Below are 22,248 nucleotides of genomic sequence, written 5' to 3'. Positions count from 1 at the left end.
TGCTTGTTTTGCTTTTTTTTCAAGCTGTGCATGGACCAAACTTTGTGGGTTGAAATAGAGCTGGATGACAGAGTAGCAGGTCAAATTCCCAAGAAGCAGAGCTGGAGATCTTAACATGAGTGATTGAAAGGGATGCTCTCAGGGACCACTGTTAAGGGGGTGAGGAAAAGCAAACTAGAAGAGGGAGTAACTAAGCAAGGAAATGGCTTCAGGTGACCTCTAGCCCCTGGCTCCATCCTGCAGAGATGGATGGTGCTCAGTAGCCCCGAGGGAAGAAATCCCTTGGAGAAGTAGTCAGCAGAGTGGAAACTGGTAAAAAAAAAAGATGCCCAGGAATCTGGGTAGGGCGCCAATATCACATGCTGCTCAGAATATTGCATCTTTGATTGTTCAGCCTAGTGATTTTTGTGTTCAGGTGTTTTTAGGAACCCCTGAATACAAACCTCATCAGGAATCATCATGGTGCATTTATGTAATTAACGTGTAACGTGTGGTTGTGGGGGTACCTGTCTGAGGAAAGAAAGTAGGTCACTGTTTTATGCAACAAAGAGTTCTTGATTGAATGTGGGAGTCAGTATAGCTTCAACGGAAGATGAGAGTATCTTCCTATGTGAAAATAAATTTATAAAGTGTGTGTCATTATCAGCCAGGGGATTTTGCTCTGTGATAGAGGGCTTGTCTGGCATATGTGAGGCCTTAGGTTCTGTTCCCAAGCACAGCAATAAATAAACTAAAATTAAATTAAATAGACATAATTCTCAAGGTAGCTCATAACTCAGCAGCTTATTATTATGTCAAAAACTAATAAGACTAGCTGGGTGTGGTGGTGAATGTCTGAAAGTCTGGCGACTCAAGAGGTTGAGGTGGAAGGATCGAAAGTTTCAGGTCAGCCTCAGCAATGTAGTGAGGTCCTTAGCAACTTAGTGAGACACACACACACACACACACACACACACACACACAAATAAGAACTATAATTTACAGAATTCTTCATTTGCATAAGGAACCTGTGGTACTAGATTTTCAGACAAACATTTTAAGGTGGCTGTTATTATTTCTATTTTTCAAGGGGAAAACTGAGGCCTAGAAAAGTTAAGGAACTTTCCCACGCTTTCTTAGCTGTTTCAAAGTCAAATTTTGAACTTCAATTGCTTTACCTGTAAGTCTTCTCCCTTAAAAAATGACATTGTCAAAAAAAAAAAAAAAAGCCAAAAATTCCCCAAAAAATGACATTGTCTAGTTTTCCTTCAAGGTTACCTCCATCAGTTCTAGTCCTAAAACCATGAGCAGAATTAGCCATCACTGGATTAGAAAGTATTTTTCATTTTAAATTGATTTAAAGTATTTTGTGTTTTAAATTGATTTTCTGTATAGGATTTCTTGTTCTCTAATGTAGCTCATTAAATCAAGTCAGCCTGAATATAATCACAATGGAAACAGGAATATTCTCCCCCACTTGTTTTCATATTCAGATATAATTATTAAATAAACTAATGAAGAATCAAAGCACACACACATAATCTCCATACCTGCTCTCCTGCTCTGGATCTCGCCATTACCTTTATTGAATTAAAGATGTTCTCAGCTCCTAGGCTCTGGTTTGCCAGTTCAGACACCCAGCCAAACTGCTGGCTCATCCTCTCCATCAGATCCATGGTGTCCTCCAAGTGATGCTGGATCATCTGGACAACCTGGTCGTATTGCTCATTGGACACATTGACCAGTCTAAGGGCCTTATCCAATTCTATGTGTAGGTCAGCCACATCGGGACAGTCTAGCAAAGAAGACACATGGTCAAAGAGAAAGTCCCTGGAGACTGGCAGTGAGTGACATGGGCTTAAGTCTCAGAGAGTTCCTAGTTTGTGCCTGCAGTTCTGATGAGTGGCCATTCATACTATCCATGTTGGTTTCCAAGGGGATCCAGTTAATGATATGGTTTTATGTAATAGAAACAGGGCTGGAAACAGAACTTCATATTGTAAATACAACATTCCTAACTACCCATGTTAAGGAAAAAGAAATATTACTAAAGCAGAAGAAGATCCTGCTGTGCCCCTTCATAGCACATCCTCTTAATCTCCTTAAAAGGAAACTACTGTTTTAAATTTGGATGTGAAAGTCCAGTACCAGTAATTGGCATAGGAAATAGGAACCCCTAATAGTAAACACTTAAAGTTAGGACCAAAAATGTATATAGTAAACTGTGAAAACATGACTAGTGATGTTTGGAAAAATATTTTACTTATCTTGTATTTATCAGACATGAGATTATAACTAGAGCTATGTGCTTAGTCTTAGAAGAAAGTATCAAATATCAATTGAAGAGGCAAAATTACTGTTTGATCAAATATAGGAGAGTCATTTGAATAACAAAACTTTGAAACATCTTAAAGGTACTTCAACTAGTGAATGGAATCTATGGGACACAATGAAAGCAGTTTTAAGAGGAAAATTCATCGCCTGGTGGTCATTCCTCAAAAAAAGAAAAAACCAACAAATAAATGAGCTCACACTTCATCTCAAAGCCCTAGAAAAGGAAGAGCAAAACAACAGCAAATGTAGCAGAAGGCAAGAAATAATTAAAATCAGAGCGGAAATCAATGAAATTGAAACAAAAGAAACTATTGAAAAAATTAACAAAACTAAAAGTTGGTTCTTCGAAAAAATAAATAAGATCGACAGACCTTTAGCCTTGCTAACGAAGAGGAGAGAGAACTCAAATTACTAACATATGGGATGAAAAAGGCAATACCACAACAGATGCTACAGAAATACAGAAGACAATTAGAAATTATTTTGAAAACCTATATTCCAATAAAATAGAAAATAGTGAAGACATCGATAAATTTCTTAAGTCATATGATTTGCCCAGACTGAGTCAGGAGGATACACACAATTTGAACAGACCAATATCAATGGATGAAATTGAAGAAGCCATCAAAAGACTACCAACCAAGAAAAGCCCAGGACTGGATGGGTATACAGCGGAGTTTTACAAAACCTTTAAAGAAGAATTAATACCAATACTTTTCAAGTTATTTCAGGAAATAGAAGAAGAGGGAGCTCTTCCAAATTCATTCTATGAGGCCAACATCACCCTGATTCCGAAACCAGACAAAGACACCTCAAAGAAAGAAAACTACAGACCAATATCTCTAATGAACCTAGATGCAAAAATCCTCAATAAAATTCTGGCAAATCGAATACAAAAACACATCAAAAAAATTGTGCACCATGATCAAGTAGGATTCATCCCTGGGATGCAAGGATGGTTCAATATACGGAAATCAATAAATGTTATTCACCACATCAATAGACTTAAAGATAAGAACCATATGATCATCTCAATAGATGCAGAGAAAGCATTCGACAAAGTACAGCATCCCTTTATGTTCAAAACACTTGAAAAACTAGGGATAACAGGAACGTACCTTGACATTGTAAAAGCTATCTATGCTAAGCCTCAGGCTAGCATCATTCTGAATGGACAAAAGTTGAAGGCATTCCCTCTAAAATCTGGAACAAGACAGGGATGCCCTCTATCACCACTTCTATTCAATATAGTTCTCGAAACACTGGCCAGAGCAATTAGACAGACGAAAGAAATTAAAGGCATAAAAATAGGAAAAGAAGAACTTAAATTATCACTATTTGCAGATGACATGATTCTATACTTAGAAGACCCAAAAGGGTCTACAAAGAAACTACTAGAACTAATAAATGAATTCAGCAAAGTGGCAGGATATAAAATCAACACGCATAAATCAAAGGCATTTCTGTATATCAGCGACAAAACTTCTGAAATGGAAATGAGGAAAAACACTCCATTCACAATATCCTCCAAAAAAATAAAATACTTGGGAATCAACCTAACAAAAGAGGTGAAAGATTTATACAATGAAAACTACAGAACCCTAAAGAGAGAAGTAGAAGAAGATCTTAGAAGATGGAAAAATATACCCTGTTCATGGATAGGCAGAACTAACATTATCAAAATGGCGATATTACCAAAAGTTCTCTATAGGTTTAATGCAATGCCAATCAAAATCCCAATGGCATTTCTTGTAGAAATAGATAAAGCAATCATGAAATTCATATGGAAAAATAAAAGACCCAGAATAGCAAAAGCAATTCTAAGCAGGAAGTGTGAATCAGGCGGTATAGCGATACCAGATTTCAAACTATATTACAGAGCAATAGTGACAAAAACAGCATGGTACTGGTACCAAAACAGGCGGGTGGACCAATGGTATAGAATAGAGGACACAGAGACTAATCCAAAAAGTTACAACTATCTTATATTTGATAAAGGGGCTAAAAGCATGCAATGGAGGAAGAATAGCATCTTCAACAAATGGTGTTGGGAAAACTGGAAATCCATATGCAACAAAATGAAACTGAATCCCTTCCTCTCGCCATGCACAAAAGTTAACTCTAAATGGATCAAGGAGCTTGATATCAAATCAGAGACTCTGCGTCTGATAGAAGAAAAAGTTGGCTCCGATCTACATATTGTGGGGTCGGGCTCCAAATTCCTTAATAGGACACCCATAGCACAAGAGTTAATAACAAGAATCAACAAATGGGACTTACTTAAACTAAAAAGTTTTTTCTCAGCAAGAGAAACAATAAGAGAGGTAAATAGGGAGCCTACATCCTGGGAACAAATTTTTACTCCTCACACTTCAGATAGAGCCCTAATATCCAGAGTATACAAAGAACTCAAAAAATTAGACAATAAGATAACAAATAACCACTTCTCAGAGGAGGATATACAATCAATCAACAAGTACATGAAAAAATGCTCACCATCTCTAGCAGTCAGAGAAATGCAAATCAAAACCACCCTAAGATACCATCTCACTCCAGTAAGATTGGCAGCCACTATGAAGTCAAACAACAACAAGTGCTGGCGAGGATGTGGAGAAAAGAGTACTCTTGTACATTGCTGGTGGGACTGCAAATTGGTGCGGCCAATTTGGAAAGCAGTTTGGAGATTCCTGGGAAAGCTGGGAATGGAACCACCATTTGACCCTGCTATTGCCCTTCTCGGACTATTCCCTGAAGACCTTAAAAGAGCATGCTACAGGGATGCTGCCATATCGATGTTCACAGCAGCACAATTCAGAATAGCTAGACTGTGGAACCAACCCAGATGCCCTTCAATAGATGAATGGATAAAAAAAATGTGGCATCTATACACAATGGAGTACTATGCAGCAATAAAAATGATAAAACCATAGAATTTGCAGGGAAATGGATGGCACTAGAGCAGATTATGCTTAGTGAAGCTAGTCAATCCCTAAAAAACAAATACCAAATGTCTTCTTTGATATAATGAGAGCAACTATGAACAGAGCAGGAAGGAAGAGCAGGAAGAAAAGACTAACATTAAACAGAGACATGAGATGGGAGGGAAAGGGAGAGAAAAGGGAAATTGCATGGAAATGAAGGGAGACCCTCATTGTTATACAAAATTTCATATAAGAGGTTGTGAGGGGAATGGGAAAATAAACAAAGAGAGTAATGAATTACAGTAGATGGGGTAGAGAGAGAAGATGGGAGGGGAGGGGAGGGGGGATAGTAGGGGATAGGAAAGGTAGCAGAATACAACAATTACTAATTGGGCATTATGTAAAATTGTGGATGTGTAACCGATGTGATTCTACAATCTGCATTTGGGGTAAAATTGGGAGTTCATAACCCACTTCAATCTAATGTATGAAATATGATATGTCAAGAGCTTTGTAATGTTGTGAACAACCAATAAAAAAAAAACCTAAAAATAATCTTTATTAGTCTTATGGTGTATCTGACAATGTATGGTTTATGTGTTTGTGTGTGTGTGTGTGTGTGTGTGTGTGTGTGTGTGTGTGTGTGTGTTTGGTACCAGGCATTGAAGCCAAGGGTGCTTAACTATTGAGCCACATCCGCAGCCCTTTTTATATTTTATTTAGAGACAGGGCCTTGCTAAGTTGCTTAGGGCCTTGCTAATTGCCTAGGCTGGCTTTGAATTTACAGTTCTCCTGCCTCAGCCTCCTAAACTGCTGGGATTACAGGAATACACTGCCACACCCAGTTTATGTTAGCCTTTTCAAGATCAGAACAATGTATTCTCCCTTTTTTCTAAACAGTTAAATTAGGTGTATTACTCACTGTTAGAGGGCTGTGGAGAGAAAGCAAATGGGAGATAAAAGAATTTTTGCTGGTTGGAAGGAGCTGCTCTTGTTGCAAGTGTAAATATTACTCCAGTGGTCTTTGGATTGGGTGGAAATGAAGGGTGCAAGAGCTATTATTTTGCACTTAGCAACTTATGATTCCATCTTCTCTGAAATTGCTTTGGAGAAAATTTTTTCTTTAAAGACTACTCAGTTGAGTCCTAGATAGCAAAACTGACTCACTGACCCAAAGTCGCAAGCTAATAGGGTAGGATAATTTATGAAGATACTGATTTGTGTTGCTCTTACTATATCTTCCAACTTCCTTCTACAAGTCATTATCTACACTTTTGAAATGTTCTTCCTTAGGCCTTTAGCAAGATAAAATGCAAAAGCATAGGAACCAAAAGCTCTTCTTGTTTTTTAGTAAGAAACATTTTGACCTGGCTCTGTTGGGATGAGAGTAGTAACTTTATTAGGAGGAAGACAGAGAAAGGGAGGAAGGGAGGAGGACAGGAGGAAGGATCTCCTGCCTGGGGAAGGTCAACTCTTGGCCAAATCTGGGAGGGAAAGGCTTGCTGGGAGCTGTAAAAAAAAAGAGCCACTTTTCCTATTTAAATACTAACTATTCAGCCAGGCCATCAGGAAAGGCAGTAGTCATGGTACGCAGTAATCCTGGCTACCTGGGAGGCCTTGGTGGAAGGATCACAAGTTCTAGCAACTTAGTAAGATATAGTCTCAGAAAAACAAAAAGAAAAAAAAAGAAAGAAAGAAAAACAAAGACTGAGGATATAGCTCAATAGTAAAATAGTACTGAAAATTAATAAGCAAACACTAATTGGTCAATTAACCCTCCAAATGGAAAGAGCTAATGCTACTTAAAAAAATAATAAATAATAACCCACTTGGCTAAAAATTGATTTATTTAATGGGAAGTTTTTCTTCATTGATGGATTTTTCTTTTTCTTTGTGGTAAGAGTTGACCTGATTTGCTCAATGTTTTTCTCTTTTGCTTATATTAGTGTTTGCTTGGTCTTTAATCATAAAAAGTCTCATAGGAGGGCTGGGGTTGTGGCTCAGTGGTAGAGCGCTTGTCTGGCACATGTGAGGCACTGAGTTTGATCCCCAGCACCACGTTTTAAAAAAAAAAAAAACTAAGTAAAGTTATTGTGTCCATCTACAACTAAATAATAATAATAATAATAATAATAATAATAGCCTCACAGGAACAGTTAAGAATTAAAGAAAGTAAAAATGTGACTCAACATACTTTGAATAATAACAATTTATAAACCTACATGCAATGAATGCTGCCAGGTGGAAATGAGAGGGCAGAAAAGAACCTGAAAGAAAGCAAATCAATCCACAAAACTTGTGAAAGGGAGATTTTAACCAAATACTGTTGAAACTCTGGAAAAAAATAATTATTTACCTTCTGATAAGTAATCCTGACATTTTTGGCATTTTTCTTGTAATCTGAAACATCCAGAAAAATTTTGTCCAAGTTCTGCACACGGTCCTTTGTCCTGCTCAGACAATGTCTTTGAAATCAGTCCTCCCTGTTGTGTTCCCTGGTCAGAGCCTGCAGGAAACACAACATTTATACATTAGTGTCATTAGAGTTTGCACTTTAAACAACAGGAGACGATGTCTTTGCTTTTTCTTACCAGTGCTTCAAAATCTTTTTTCTATATTCAAACATAAGGGCACATATTGTTGCAATCATGTGCTAGGACCATTTGACATCTATTAAAGATTGCACATACCCTCAAATCCAGGAATCTGGTTACGAGGAATTTATTATTAGCACATGCACACACACATACACACACACACACACACACATATGAATGCATGTGATTTCATTTTCTAGAAAGCAGCATGAGGGATTGCTAATAAATGTCTCTTAGAAGAAGGACTGGATGGGATAGGAAACTGGGTGGGTTGCGTTTTTTATTCCTTTGTACATTTGAATTATTTTAAAGCTAGTATCTCTCTCTCTCTCTCTCTCTCTCTCTCTCTCTCTCTCTCTATATATATATATATATATATATATATATATATATATATATACCTTTATTTTATTTATTTATTTTTATGTGGTGCTGAGGATCGAACCCAGCACCTTGTACATGCTAGGTGAGCGCTCTACCACTGAGCCACAACCCCAGCCCCAGTGTGTCTTATTTTTATTTCTAATATCAATAGGGTTAAGTAACTAGGTGCTTGTAAACCACTTGTCTCTTTAGACTTCTAATAAACAGGAAGAAAGAAAGAGAGAGAGAGAGAGAGAGAGAGAGAGAGAGAGAGAGAGAGAAAGAAAGAAAGAAAGAAAGAAAGAAAGAAAGAAAGAAAGAAAGAAAGAAAGAAAGAAAGAAAGAGAGAGAGAAAGAAAGAAAGCCCTCTGAGGCTGGGAATGTAATTTAGTGGTAAAGTGCTTGCCTAGTATACTTCAAACCTTGGGTTCCAGCTCTAGCACCATTAAAACCAAACCCAAACAAAACCTTTAATAATTATTTCAAAAATTTAAAATTATAATTGGGAAGTACATGGGAATTCCAAAGATACTGGCAATGTCTTAAACTGGGTGGTAGGCATTTCTTTTATTATACTACTATTCTTTTTTTTTAAATATATAGTTATAAATAATGGATTTATGATTTAGGAAAATACCTAAAGCAGATCAAATTTTAAGAAACAGGTTTTTTCCCCCCTAGGAGAATTAACAATGTATATAAAGTCAATACAATTAAAAAATAGCATGAAATATCAAAATATTTCAGGTTTTAAACATTATTTCCTCTCTCCTTTTAATGGTTGTCCATTAATTAGTTTTAGCTATTTTTCTAATTTTGGCTCTTAGGATGATTATGACCAATAAGGCCCATCCATGATGGTTGACAGACACACAGTAGTCAGTCTTGACTACTGTAATTGACAAGAGGTATATATTCGTTTGCTGCTATAACAGATTACCACAAATTTATTCTTTTAAGTTCTCTATGTCAGAAGGCTGAACTGGGTCTCACTGGGCTAACATCAAGGTGTCAGCAAGGCTAGTTTGTTGTGGCCACTCTAGGCAAGAATCTATTTTTATACCATGTCCAGTTCTAGAGACACCTACATTCCTTTGCTCAGGCCCCCTTCTTCCATCTTCAAAGCCAACAAAGAAGGACAAAATATTTCCCCTGCTGCTTTCTCTACAATTCTTTTCTGACTCCCCCTTCCACATTTAAGGAGCTTTGTGATTACATTGAATCCACCCATAATTAAAAATAATCTCTAAATTTAAAATTCAAAAGTCAACAGATTAGCAATCTTTTTGTGTGTGTGTGTGTGGGGAAAGTGCTGGGTATTGAACTCAGGGACACTCGACCACTGAGCCACATCCCCAGTCCTATTTTATATTTTATCTTATTTAGAGACAGGCTGTCACTGAGTTGCTTAGCACTTTGCTTTTGCTAAGGCTGGCTTTGATGTTGAGATCCTCCAGAGCCACTGGGATTACAGTTGTGCACCACTGCACCCAGCCAGATTATATATATTCATTCCTATAATATATATATATATATATAAATGTTTTTAAAAACCCATTGCTAACCTTGCTTTCCCTTTGTCTTATAACACAACAGAGTCACAGGTTCCGGGGATTAAGGAGTAGATATCTTTGAGCAGACATCTTTCAGCTCATTACCAAGGAGCAAAGCTCAAAATGTCTCCTCATTAGGTAGATTTTCTACAGACAACTGATTTATTCCTTCCCAAACACCTAATAGAATGACGGAAACCACTTAAAAATGCCCTACAGCCTGACTCTTGACAGATAGTCCATATTTTCTCATCTGAGACCCAAACACTTCCTCTGCTGAGCTTTCTATACACTGTCTGGCAAGGGAAAGGATACTGGAGAAAGAAAAGTATATTAGGGAAACATAGGCTTTTTGTTTGCCACTTCATTTTTAACATTTGCATTTACAGAGGACCCTGGATATCCAGGTTATCACAGAGGTGAAGGTGGTACCGAGGGGCCAGCATGGAGGGCGTTGCGAGAGTGGGGACTGGTCCCCAGATGTGTGAAGGAGAAGGAACCTCAGGCAAATAGTGGTGACCCACATTTATTAAGTCAATGGGGTCGGAGGGAGCTGCAGTAGTGGGGAGATTATTTAGATCTGGATATGTCTGAATCAGTCCTAATCCTGGCACATATGTAAGGTCACTATGCAATATGAAGGGAGGGTTGCCATTTTGTTCCAATAAACACATTCTGAATGTTATTCCAAGATAATTGATATCTATTTAAAAGATCAGACAAATATATGTGATAGCACCCAGCATTGAAAGATTTAATCTACTGCCCAGATGCTTCTCCTAAATATTGGATGAATTTGGAACCTCAGAATGGGACACCAGACAAAATATTTGACTTAGGAGAAAAATCCACCAGACCCTGAAATAGACCCCAACAATTCTAGTGATAATAGCTGTTTTCTGCTCATGGAACAATGGAATCTGAAGGATTTGTTTCCTGGCTTGAGTTTCTGAAATGTGTGGGGTAAACCCCTCCTCTATTGAAGCCTGTTATGTTATGCATAGCAACGTTGAGAATCTGACCCACATGTTGCCAGCTACTACTGATATAAGTGGAAAATAGTCAGCCAGAAGGAGCCCATTTTATTTTTCATTTCAGAGTCGAGAGGTCTGTGGTTTCAAAGAAATAAGTCCAGGGAAATGGAGATTGCCCACACAGCAATGCTCATTTCTGAAATGCTATGTCTAAAGTTACTCCATAGAAGCTTGGAGAAGATATCCCCTGCCTTGAAACATAAAGCAGCATTTTTTCCCAACATGGAATATTATGGGGCCATGGTTAGTATTTGAAGAAGGCAATTCGTATCTAATTTCTATTTCTGTATTTTGGGATTTGCCTATGAGCATCTTCTCCAGTTTGGGGCAAATATTTTATGATCTCGGGAATTATAGTAGTGACTCAGGAAAGTCAAAACACTGAATTTGACCCGGTTACATGTGAGACTAGGCTTCTTTACAAAACGGGAGGTGAAGATCCTAAAGGAACTTTAAAGAAAATCCATGATGTTCAAATAGAATAGAGACGAGTCTCTCTTTAAGTGAGAGTTTAAAAAGGAAGGAGACAGGCCCAGTGGCACACATCTATAACCCCAGCGACTGGGGAAGCTGAGGCAGGAGGATTGCAAGTTCAAGGATAGCCTGGGCAACTTAGCAAGACTTTTTCAAAATAAAAAAATAAAAAAGGCTGAGGATGTAGCTCAGTGGTAGAGCACCCTGGGTTCAATCCCTAGTACCAAAAAAACATCAAAGAAAGAAAAGAGGGATCTGTGTTTTTCAAGTTCTCACCCTAATAGCATTTTCTTCTTTTAGCTTTGAAAATTTGCTCTCAAGACAGAAAATAGCACTAGAGTTCTCAACAATGATGGGAGAAGGATAGTGTTTGACTTGAAAACTCCTTTTAAGAGGCTCTGAAACTTTGGTTATCTACAGATTGTCAGTTCAAGAAATGCTAAAGAGTGACTGTCTACCATTTTCTAAGCTAAACAAAATTTGCCTGCAGCATAGGCATCTAAGTAAAAGTGATCGTTTAATACTTGCCTTCGTCATGTTTTGGCGAATCTTCTATTGCACGCAGAGTATGGGTAACTGCTTCACGGAGACTTTCATAAATAGAGCGGCTGAAATTACAAAACAGCTGGAAGAAGTTGGGGATATCCCAGCTTTGGCCAAGATCTGCTTTTTCTGTTGGCTCTTTGGATAAAGCTGGAAAAAGGTGAGGTTCCATTAAGTTGGTTTCTGACATGAAATCGGATTGGAAAGCCTGGTCAAACTCTTGCTGCATCTGTTTGAAAACGGAAAGACTCCTGTTAAAGAGGGATTCCGCAGTCGCAGTCAACTGGAGGAACGCCTTCTCCATGTGGGTCACTTGGGCGTCTTCCTGAGTGTGCTGTTCACTGCTGGGGAGATGGCTGTGCTCATCGTGGTGGAGAGGGAACAGAAACTGATAGATCTTCCTGAAAAACTGCTCAACCTGTGGGGTGGGGGTGGGGAACAGACAGGCCATCAAAATTGATTTTCTTTCTGGATTATTTCTTATTGCAAAAGTAAGCGTCAGTTTATAGTCAGTAGTCATTCCAAACCAAGAACCATGCTGGGCAAAGTAGGAAAAGGCGATCAACTTTAAAATAATGTATTAACAACACTCTTATACCTGGCTTTGACTTTGGCTATGGAATAGGACCTGAAATTCCTCCTGGTGTAGGTTTGCCCACTGATGGTCTAGAAAGGTCAAGTTCACAATACCATTGAGCAGTTGTAACTTGAGGCACTGGCAGTAGTTGGTTTGCTGTTGCCTCAAGGGCACCATCAAAATTGTCAGAAAACTGTGGAGAAGGCTCTTGTCCTTCACTTGTCTTCATTCATTTTTTTAAAAAAATTCTTTAGTGAGCTGGGCACAGTGGCTCATGCCTGTAATCCCAGCAGGCTGAGGCAGAAGGATCATGAGTTCAAAGCTAGCCTCAGCAATTTAGCAAGGCCTTAAGCAACATAGTAAGATCCTGTCTCAAAATAAAATATAAAAAGGGCTGGGGATGTGGCTCACTCAGTGATTAAGTGCCCCTGGGTATAATCCCTGGTACCAAAAAAAATAAAAACAAAAAATTATTTAATGAAATATCATTAAAGTCTTTATACTCTCCTTTTTCTCACCTCATAAATGGAAAGGAAAAGATCAATACATCCACAATGAATTTAGATACCAGATATAGCTTAATGGGTTATTTAGGGATGGTTACTTATTAGCAATGATGGAAGCCCTCCTGGTTATAGTCAAAGGAATGAAGCCCTAATTGTAGAATTTGGGGTACCATTCAGGGGGAAAAGATTTTCCAGCATCTACCGTATGCTTTTCTTCATCTCTGACATGGAATCCTGGGCAGACCAGAGTTACCTTTTTAAATGTTATAAAGTTATCGGCTATTGAACATTACTGCCATAGCACCACCCACTACTGTGCAAAGTATTCTCCAGGAATTTTTAGAGAACTTGTGACTTTCCCAGAAAGTCATCTGGGTGAGCTGTCTGCCTTTCACTCTGCCAGCTTTTGTTTACTTGGCTCCATCCCCCAAAACAAAAGACTTTAATTCTGGGTTATGGGGGTGCTGGGGAGAAGGATCACTTGAGCCCAGGAGTTTAAGACCAGCCTGGGCAGCATGGAGGGACCATGCAAAAAAAAAAAAAAAAAAGACAAAGACAACAAATACTTGAGAGCCCTGAGAAATATACACAAGGTCACACAACTGGCCCAGGTGGAAATGATCCCCAAATCTCTTGGCTTCCAGCCAGGGCTCATCCCACCATATTCTGGTGTATTAGACAATGACAGTGGCTTTTAAAATAAAGCAGATGCAATCAACAGTGGAGACAAATTAGCTTGGCACGCTCCTTATCCTAGGGGTTCTCCTTTGTAATTGAGTATGGCACTGCCAAGCCAGGAGCATCCTCTAATTAGTGAGTGCTCTACTAGAAGAGTGAAATTCTAGTCAATTTTCATATTCTGCTCACTTCATGAGGGAGGAGGAAAATTCAGGCCAGTTGGAGCCTTTTATAGGGCAAAGCTCATTCTATTCAGGTCACCACCCTCTATGATTCCCTCTGCCCCAAAGATAGCCACAAACATGCCAGTTCCCTAGGACATATAAGGATAAAAGGGGACATGAAAGTGTGTGTGTATGTATGCATACACATGTGTGTATGTGTTACACACAAGAGGATGTGTGCATTCAAAGAGGTTCAGGAGGCAGAGAATGTCTTCATATATGTGGCCTCTCGTGGAGAAAAATGAAAGCAGATTGAATCAGAGACTGAAGCTGTATAATTGAGAACACAATTCAGCAAACATTTTTTGGATGACTACAATGCTCAAAGGAAGGCAGAATATATGATCCGTGCCCTCAAAGAGCTCACAGTCTAGTGGAACTTGGTGAATAATAAATACAAGGCTGAAAGAGGGTATTTTTGGTATCATTAAAAGGAAAGATAAATACTGAATGGTTGTTCTAACTTATAAGCTGTACACACACAGAGGGTGGCTCATAGCATTCGTGTTAGATTCTAGATGACAAAAGGCTGATACCAGTTGGGCATCTCTGTTCTAAATATTAATATAAATGTATTTTAAAAAGCAGATCTAGATGCCTTTAGAGCTCTGACATTTTGAGTTCTTCTTTCCTCTTACCGTATTTTTCATCGAGGACCAACCAGGCTGACAGGTTGAATAGAATCTCATGCAGTTACTGTCCAGGCAAGTCCTGCATTCCTCCCAGGAATCAGCCAGAGATGCCTGGCATAACCTTTCTTCTTCCTCCAGATGTTCCTGAACTTCATTCATGAGTTTCACAGCCCCCTAATTAAAAAGTAGAGAAATGAAAGGGGGGGGGGGAACAAGGGAGAGAATTGAACAACAGCAGATGAGGTAGAGAGGGAAGATGAGAGGGGAGGGGAGGGGGGATAGTAGGGGGTAGGAAAGGTAGCAGAATACAACAGTCACTAATATGCCATTATGTAAAAATGTGAGTGTGTAACAGATGTGATTCTGCAATTTGTATTTGGGGTAAAAATGGGAGTTCATAACCCAATTGAGTCAAATGTATGAAAGATGATATATCATGAGCTTTGTAATGTCTTGAACAACCAATAAAAAAAAAGTAGAGAAACGAGTCCTATTTTCATTTCATGATTCTCTGTGTGCCTTAGTTGATTCCACTCTTTAAAAAATGTGTGTATGGGGCTGGGGTTGTAGCTTAGTGGTTGAGTGCTTGCCTCTCAGGAATGAGGTACTAGGTTCAATCCTCAGCACCACATAAAATAAATAAATAAAACAAAGATAAGAAAAAATGTATGTATTCTAAACTACTCCTTCCTCGTTCAGGCCCCTTGCCGTGCTTTCTGTTTAAGAGAAGAGCACTGATTGTTTTTTATTGGAGATTGTGCAAATGTTATTCATGTGTTCATTCATGTGTTCAATAAGGATTTATAGAGTGTTTGCTATGTGGATGGACATTACACTAGATGAGGGTGAACCAACAACAAAGATGTCACCCCTATCTGGGGGGGACCACTGTGACTTAACCTTCTTACCTGTCCTCTGCATGTCTAGTCTACGGGGGATGTGGAAGATGGTCTGTAAGACTCATAAAGATGAGATATCTATTTCTTTCTCATAGTGTATGAGAACATCTCATTATGTAAAAATGTGAGTGTGTAACAGATGTGATTCTGCAATTTGTATTTGGGGTAAAAATGGGAGTTCATAACCCAATTGAGTCAAATGTATGAAAGATGATATATCATGAGCTTTGTAATGTCTTGAACAACCAATAAAAAAAAAAGTAGAGAAACGAGTCCTATTTTCTCATGTTCTCATACACTACAAGAAAGTATAGTTCTTGCATCTTCCCATTGAGTTAACATTCGAATTGCAGAGAAGCTGTCTCTTGAGAATGTTCATTCTCCTCTTGTATATTCCAAGCACTCCCCCTTGTGGTGCTGGCTGTATTTGGGCCAGGTCCTGCATCCAGTGGGAAGCAGCCCAGTGCAGTGGGCACCTGTCCCTGAAAGCCTCAGCCTGGCCTCTGGAGGTCCCCAAAGGCTGCCTTCATGGCACATCGGGCCTTTCTTCTTGTGCCCCTGCCTAGATCCCTGGCCTCCCTCTGAGTGTGGGCTTTTAAGACTGACCCCCTGTTTGCCTGAGATGAAGTTAGGGGATGAAGAGCATAATGGGCCGGTCCATACAAAGATAGAACTAAAGGCCTCTCCCATAAGTGAAAAATGCCTATAGAATAAAAAAAAGTTTTGGTACTTAAAACCAAATTATTTCCGGGCACAGTGGTACCCATCTGTATTTCCAGTGACTCAGGAGACTGAGGCAGGAGGATCTCAAGCTCAAGGTCAGCCTCAGTAAATTAGCGAGGCCCTAAGCAACTTAGTGAGACTTTGCCTCAAAAAAATAAAATAAAATAAAATAAAATAAAAGGCTAGGGATGTGGCTCAGTGGTTAAGCACTGCTGGCTCAATATCAGTACAAAACAAAAATTATTGTACATTATTTTAACACAATGGAAAAGAAAAAGAAACCACTCTATCTATTGAGCCCAAAGAATCACCCAGGCTCTGACAGTCTTCCACATTTCCTCTGTCTGGCTTGGATTTTTCAGTTGGCCTCATTGCAGAGTTCTGGTGCTCAGCCAGGTAGCATTTGCTACCACCCACATTGGAAAACCAGCAGGGCCCAGGCTGCTAAATGCATATGGTAACCCAAACAGAATCTGTGTGTTTGTGCCCCTGGGCTTTGCAGAACAATGTTGGAAACCTATATCTTCTTAAGAATGGTTGTTTCACTCCGGCAGGCAACAATATCTCGTGAGTTTTCTCAGTTAGACCCAATTTTAAATATTCTACCCATTATCCCCTTAAACTAAAATCCCAGTATTCCCAGTTCTGAACTATACTCACCGTGTATCCCTGGGCAAATTACTTAATATATCTAAACTTTCATCTCTTCATTAGCAAATTGGAATAATAGTACATGCTCCCTTTTAAGGTTTTTGTATTAAATGATATAAAGAAGCAAGTCAATTAGCACATTCTTACAATTCATTATTCTCAGACTTATTTTCACTCACCCATTTAGAAGCATAACAAAGATCATTGACCAAATCAAACATCCCAAGTTTTAAAAATGAAATGTTGCCCTGGATGAAGTAGATCTCTGGTTTAGGAATGTCTTACTATACCTTCTATTTCTCCTAAATGTTCCACCCATGGATATGGACAGAGTCCACATTTAGAACTATATTCTTCTTTTTTGTTGTTGTTGTTGTATCGGAGATTAAACCCCAGAGCACTAACCACTGAGCAACATTACCAGCCCTTTTTTCTTGTATTTTATTTAGAGACAGGGTCTTGCTGAGTTTCTTAGGGCCTCACTAAGTTGCTGAAGCTGGCTTTGAACTTGCAATCCTTATGCCTCAGCCTCCCCACCTGCTAGAACTCTTATTTTTACAGTTCTTAGCTCATTAAAATACTCAAGAACCTGACATAGGGGACAAATCAGTATGGGCCACTTGTGGCTTTCTCATTTTAGTAAGTTCCAGATGCTCTCAATCAATATTAATGGGGGGAGGGAGTGGCATGGGACTGTGATGACGTCGTGTCACCCGACGGGTGGTACTCAGTACCAGGAGACTGGGTGCACCAACCCCATATTTACCAAGTCATAATTTGGCTAAATTGATCCTTATTCTAGGTTTACCGTAAGTTCAGGGAGAGAGACTCAGGGTTAAAGACCTTCTGCTCCGTTAACTTTTTAATTGAGTGCCCAAATGCAGTAAGCTTTGGGGTCCTAAGTAGGTTTTTAAGAATAAATAGAAATGCTCCCAGTTGCTGGGCCAGAATTGAAACCAACATTTGCTTACTTGATCCACCCCTCACTGGAATATTCTCTTCCTAGTACTACAGCCTTCGCTTGCCAGGAGGCTCCAGAAAGTGAGAAAAACACAAAGCCACCAGGTCCCCTCTGCACACATCTGCTGGCTTTCTCCCCGTTCATGCCTTTCAACGTTGGAGTAACATGTTAATTAACATCTCCAACCTCAGTTTTCTTAGCTGTAAAATGAAAGTATGGTTTACCCAGATGTTTGAAGCATTCCACGTGATAATGTGTTTTGTAAAAGCTCTGTTAATGACATTGAGCGTCACTATTCCCAGGTGGCCAGACTCACAAGCCCACCAGGGTAGAACCCAGCTTGAGGGACTTCCATGTTGTCCTGACGTTGAGCTATTTTAGATTTCCTCAAAATCTTTTAATTGCTGCCAAAAGGAGGAGGGTTTGCAGCTGCTGGTCAGGCAATCTCCTTTCCCTGCCAGGAACCCAGCCTGACTCCAGGCGGTAGGTGTGGCTGGAGCATTAACTGGCCTGGTGACAGGCTGACACACTGCTTTGGGGTCAGCCTGTCAGACTCTGCTCTAGTTGCTTAATGGACTCTCAGAGGCCAGGATGCTCAGGAGGGAAGAGATGTGAGCAGTTAGCTGGAATTCACCGGCCCCCAACTTTATAGGTGTATGTGTAGAGGTCGAGGTAGGAAATGTTAGAACTCCGCTTGTATTTTTTAATTTGAAAATGGATGGAGGAAGTTTGATTTCCAACACTGAAATGTTTGTGTATGTATGTGTATATGTATTAGATGTACACAAACACATATATGGGGAAGGGAATTGGGTAGTTGTTGAATAGGCATGGATTTTGGGTTTTTGCAAAGTGAAAAGAATTCTGGAGGTTGATTGAGCAACACTCTAAATGTATTTAACTAAATACTGCTGAACAGTACACTTAAAAATGACCAAGATAGGGTTGCTTAGTGGTAAATATATGCTTAGCACATGTGAGGCCCTGGATTCAACTCCCTGCTTCCCCCCCAAAATTTATGATGGTAAATTTAAATTTTATATTATTTATATTTTGCCACAATTTGACATTATTTTTGATACAGTTTTTATTTCATCTCGGATTAAGGATAATGTTAGAAGGTAATCTTTTTAAAAAAATGTAATTATTTTGAGTGTTATGTTAATTGTTATTTAACAGTTTGATTTATTAAATTATTGATGATGTAATGTCTATAGTTTGGACAATTTTTTAAAAATATTTATTTATTTATTTTTAGTTGTAGTTGGACACAGTACCTTTATTTATTTATTTTTATGTGGTGCTGAGGATCAAATCCAGGGCCTCTACCCTGAGGCACAACCCCAGTCCTATATTTTGGAAATTTACAGAGTTTTTTTTTTTTTTTAACAGTAGTTTATGAACAATTCTCAACATCTTTCAAGACATTTGTATAAAATGTGTATTCTGTATTAGTAAAAGACATAGTGTGAACTATAGCTATTTAGTAAAGCTGTACTTGAATTTTTAAAAATAGATGAGGGACTGGGGGTGAAGCTCAATGGTAGAATGCTAGACTTACATGGGTTCAATCCCCAGCACCACGAAAGATAAAATAGATAAAACAGATTTGGCTGATGCAATATTTAATGTACACTGGTGCTCTCTTGAGTGCCCATGTCAGACATTGCACGTAGTCAACTGTGAGGTCTTCCAGGGAAAAGGATTCTTTCACATTCTGGAACACTGGTCAGGGCTCCCTCTCTCTCTGTTCCTTTGAAACAAATTATAATGAGTCCCTGTTTGAGAGGATTCAGGTGGACCAATGGATTTTATTATCTAGTTGTAACTAAACTAACCCTCACAAAATGGAGAGAAAGATTCTTGGGATGAGGGAGACCTGGACTATTAAAACATGAATATGAATAATGTAAGTGTAAATGCATAAAAAGCACATGACAGAGTGACCACTCTTCATCGTGAGCTCTGTGTTGGCCACATGACAAAGTAAAACTATAATGAGCTAATCAGATTTGGCAAATCAGCTAAGACTTTCAAAATATCTTGATTATTTTGAAGTGTGGATCTGATGATGAACCTCACCCAAAAATACAGGTTGTACCTCGAGATACTAATGGTAGCAATTCATGTATCTAGTTTACAAATAAAATCATATGCACATATTTAGTAGTGAGTGCTAACACATTTTTAGTTATAAGGATGGCAGATGAAAAAATGTTGGAGATGACTGATCTAGCCCCCAAGTTCCCTGAACACTTTTGACTCGATATCCTAAATCAAAAAGGTCTAAGAATAAGCCAAGTGTGGTGGCATATGCTTGTAATCCCAGCAGCCTGGGAGGCTGAGGCAGGAGGATCTCAAGTTCAAAGCCAGTCTCAGCAATTTAGAGAGGCATGTCTCTAAATAAAAATATAAAAAGGGCTGGGGATGTGACTCAGTAGTTAAGTATCCTTGGGTTCAATCCCTGATACAAAAAAAAGTTTTATATTCATGTACAAATAATGCATAATGAATTCCATTATTATGTATAATTATAAGGCATCAAAACAATAAAAAATAAAAAAAGAACAGATTGTTTTTTCTTTATTTATGGTACCTGCTTTTCTTCTTTGCATTTCTTCAAGGTTGTCATTAGTTTGGTATGTTCTTCCTCCCTTCTTTCCATCATGAGTTTCATCTGCTTAATACCAATCAAAGCCTTCTTCACCTCTCCATCTCCATCTGTCTCCCCAGCCTCAGAAAAACCTGAAAGATGCATTGCAGGAGTTTTTTGTTTGTTTGTTTGTTTTTAAAGATCTGATTAGATTAATAAACAATGAGTTCACCAATATTTCGTGTCTCCTTAATAGAGGTTTCATTGTTCTTACAGACTCGTATTTTGAAAGCAGATTGTAATGAATTAGCTGTCAGCTGCCACATGGATAATACCTTCTGTCCCTTACTTGAAAGCTCCTGAACAAGTCAGAGCTCATTTAATCTCGTTCTTGTCGTTTTTTGCAGGCCTTATTTTCATTTATCCATTTTTCCCTTCCATTTAAGTCTCAAGTGGGGACTTCAAACACAATGAACGATTTCCCTTTTTCAATTTTAATTACCTTCCAAGAAGTCATCAAACCAAGAAAGAATCGCATACAACAAGATTCCTTCATAACCTAGTGGATATCTCTTTCCCACCTTTCATAAGCCCTAAGTGGGTGTAAATTGTATTGTCTTTCTTTCTTCTCAGTAGCCAGTGCAGCCTCCTGAGAAGCTTGTTCTTGCCTCTGAATTTAATTATAGACTCCAAATCAGCCCCATTTTAGCTAATTTATTCGTCTCAGTGGTTAAGTACCCCAAACCTGTGTCACTAAGAAAGGTCACAAGTCAATGCACAGAAACAACCAGATTGAGTGTAATTATAACCCATTCTTTTGCTCGTTTAAGAACAATTACACAGATTACTCTAATGGTTTAAATTCCCTAAATGCTAGAAAAGTATTTCACTGTTCATTAAAGCAGTGCTGAGATGACACCGAACATCTGGATGGTACCAAAAAAGGCAGTCAAAAAAGCAGGCACGTTTTATCTACAGGATAGCAAACATCTGGATATGGGAACACTCGCTTGCAGAGACTTGATTGGAATTTTCTATTTTTATCCAGATGTTTGGCATCATGACGACGTGGTTTCAGTGCCCAGAGAACTTCTCACAGTGAGATGTAGTGAATACCGTTATCTCTCTATAAACCACTCTCAGTCACTATAAATGCCAGCAGGATAGGAAAACATGCAAACAGGACACCGCACAGATAAGAAACCAAACATACTCTTCAGGTTTTCACCGATGGCAGTTTTGTCGTTCCAAGTAGGTGCACAGTGACAATCCTTCAGCCACAGCAGATACACAATAAACACCAAGAGTGGCGGCTTCATGTTCCTGCTGTTACTGCAAAGGAAAAATAAACTGCATCACGTGTCTTCTATGAGGTTAGTTTCTGTTGGCATCAATTGAAAACACATGGGCTCCAATGCATTTTTCTGTCAATTTTTCTTTATGACTTTAGACATCTTAGGTTCATATGCCTGGGACATAGGGAAAGTTAAGATATAAGTTAAAAAAAACCAACAACCTGGGGTCCCTGTTTAGTTTACACTTTTTGTGACAGTTAAATAAAGTCGTCCTGGATGTATTTGAACATTGAGGCAATGGATACTGTGTATCACAGCCCCATTTTATTTTCTTGTCATCAGTAAACATCTCTTAAGACAGAATTAATTATAATACGTCACTGAAATTCTAAGTCCTAGGATCCTTCTGCCTCAGCACTACTAGGCTTTACTCTTTTATGAAGGAAAAAGAATCTCACATATTTTTCTCCTGCTTCTTATAAAACTTGTGATGCTATATGAATAGTGCACATTTAGATTTTGTCTCAGATAACTAATTTCCTTTTAAATATAATTGGACTCTGGGCATGGTGGCACATGTCTATAATCCCAGCAACTCAGGAGGTTAAAGACAGAGGCCCACAAGTTTGAGGTCAGCCTCAGCACTGTAGCAAGGCTCTAAGCAAATTAGCAAGATCCAACCCAAAATAAAAGGGCTGGGGATGGAGGCAG

The 22,248-nt window shown here is 38.8% G+C and overlaps 1 protein-coding gene across 10 annotated transcripts in view; it reads right to left on the bottom strand.

The window, feature by feature from the left end:
* Clul1 (clusterin like 1) overlaps window positions 1-22,248 on the bottom strand; it is a 46,759-nt gene that overhangs the window by 5,384 nt on the left and 19,127 nt on the right. For 8 of the 10 annotated variants that reach the window (XM_078030303.1, XM_078030306.1, XM_078030301.1 and 5 more), the window contains 6 exons: window positions 21,456-21,574; window positions 20,246-20,394; window positions 14,422-14,589; window positions 11,784-12,216; window positions 7,591-7,740; window positions 1,530-1,774 (listed from right to left, as the gene is read on the bottom strand). In XM_078030303.1, the coding sequence (XP_077886429.1) occupies window positions 1,530-1,774; window positions 7,591-7,740; window positions 11,784-12,216; window positions 14,422-14,589; window positions 20,246-20,394; window positions 21,456-21,574 (1,264 nt within the window). The remainder of the gene's footprint in view (window positions 1-1,529; window positions 1,775-7,590; window positions 7,741-11,783; window positions 12,217-14,421; window positions 14,590-20,245; window positions 20,395-21,455; window positions 21,575-22,248) is intronic. The other 2 variants (XM_021728903.3, XM_021728902.3) reach the window with 1 other exon arrangement.

The sequence above is a fragment of the Ictidomys tridecemlineatus genome, chromosome 13 (assembly GCF_052094955.1).
Source record: "Ictidomys tridecemlineatus isolate mIctTri1 chromosome 13, mIctTri1.hap1, whole genome shotgun sequence".
Classification (NCBI taxonomy): domain Eukaryota; kingdom Metazoa; phylum Chordata; class Mammalia; order Rodentia; family Sciuridae; genus Ictidomys; species Ictidomys tridecemlineatus.
This window is presented reverse-complemented; position numbering and strand designations above follow the sequence as displayed.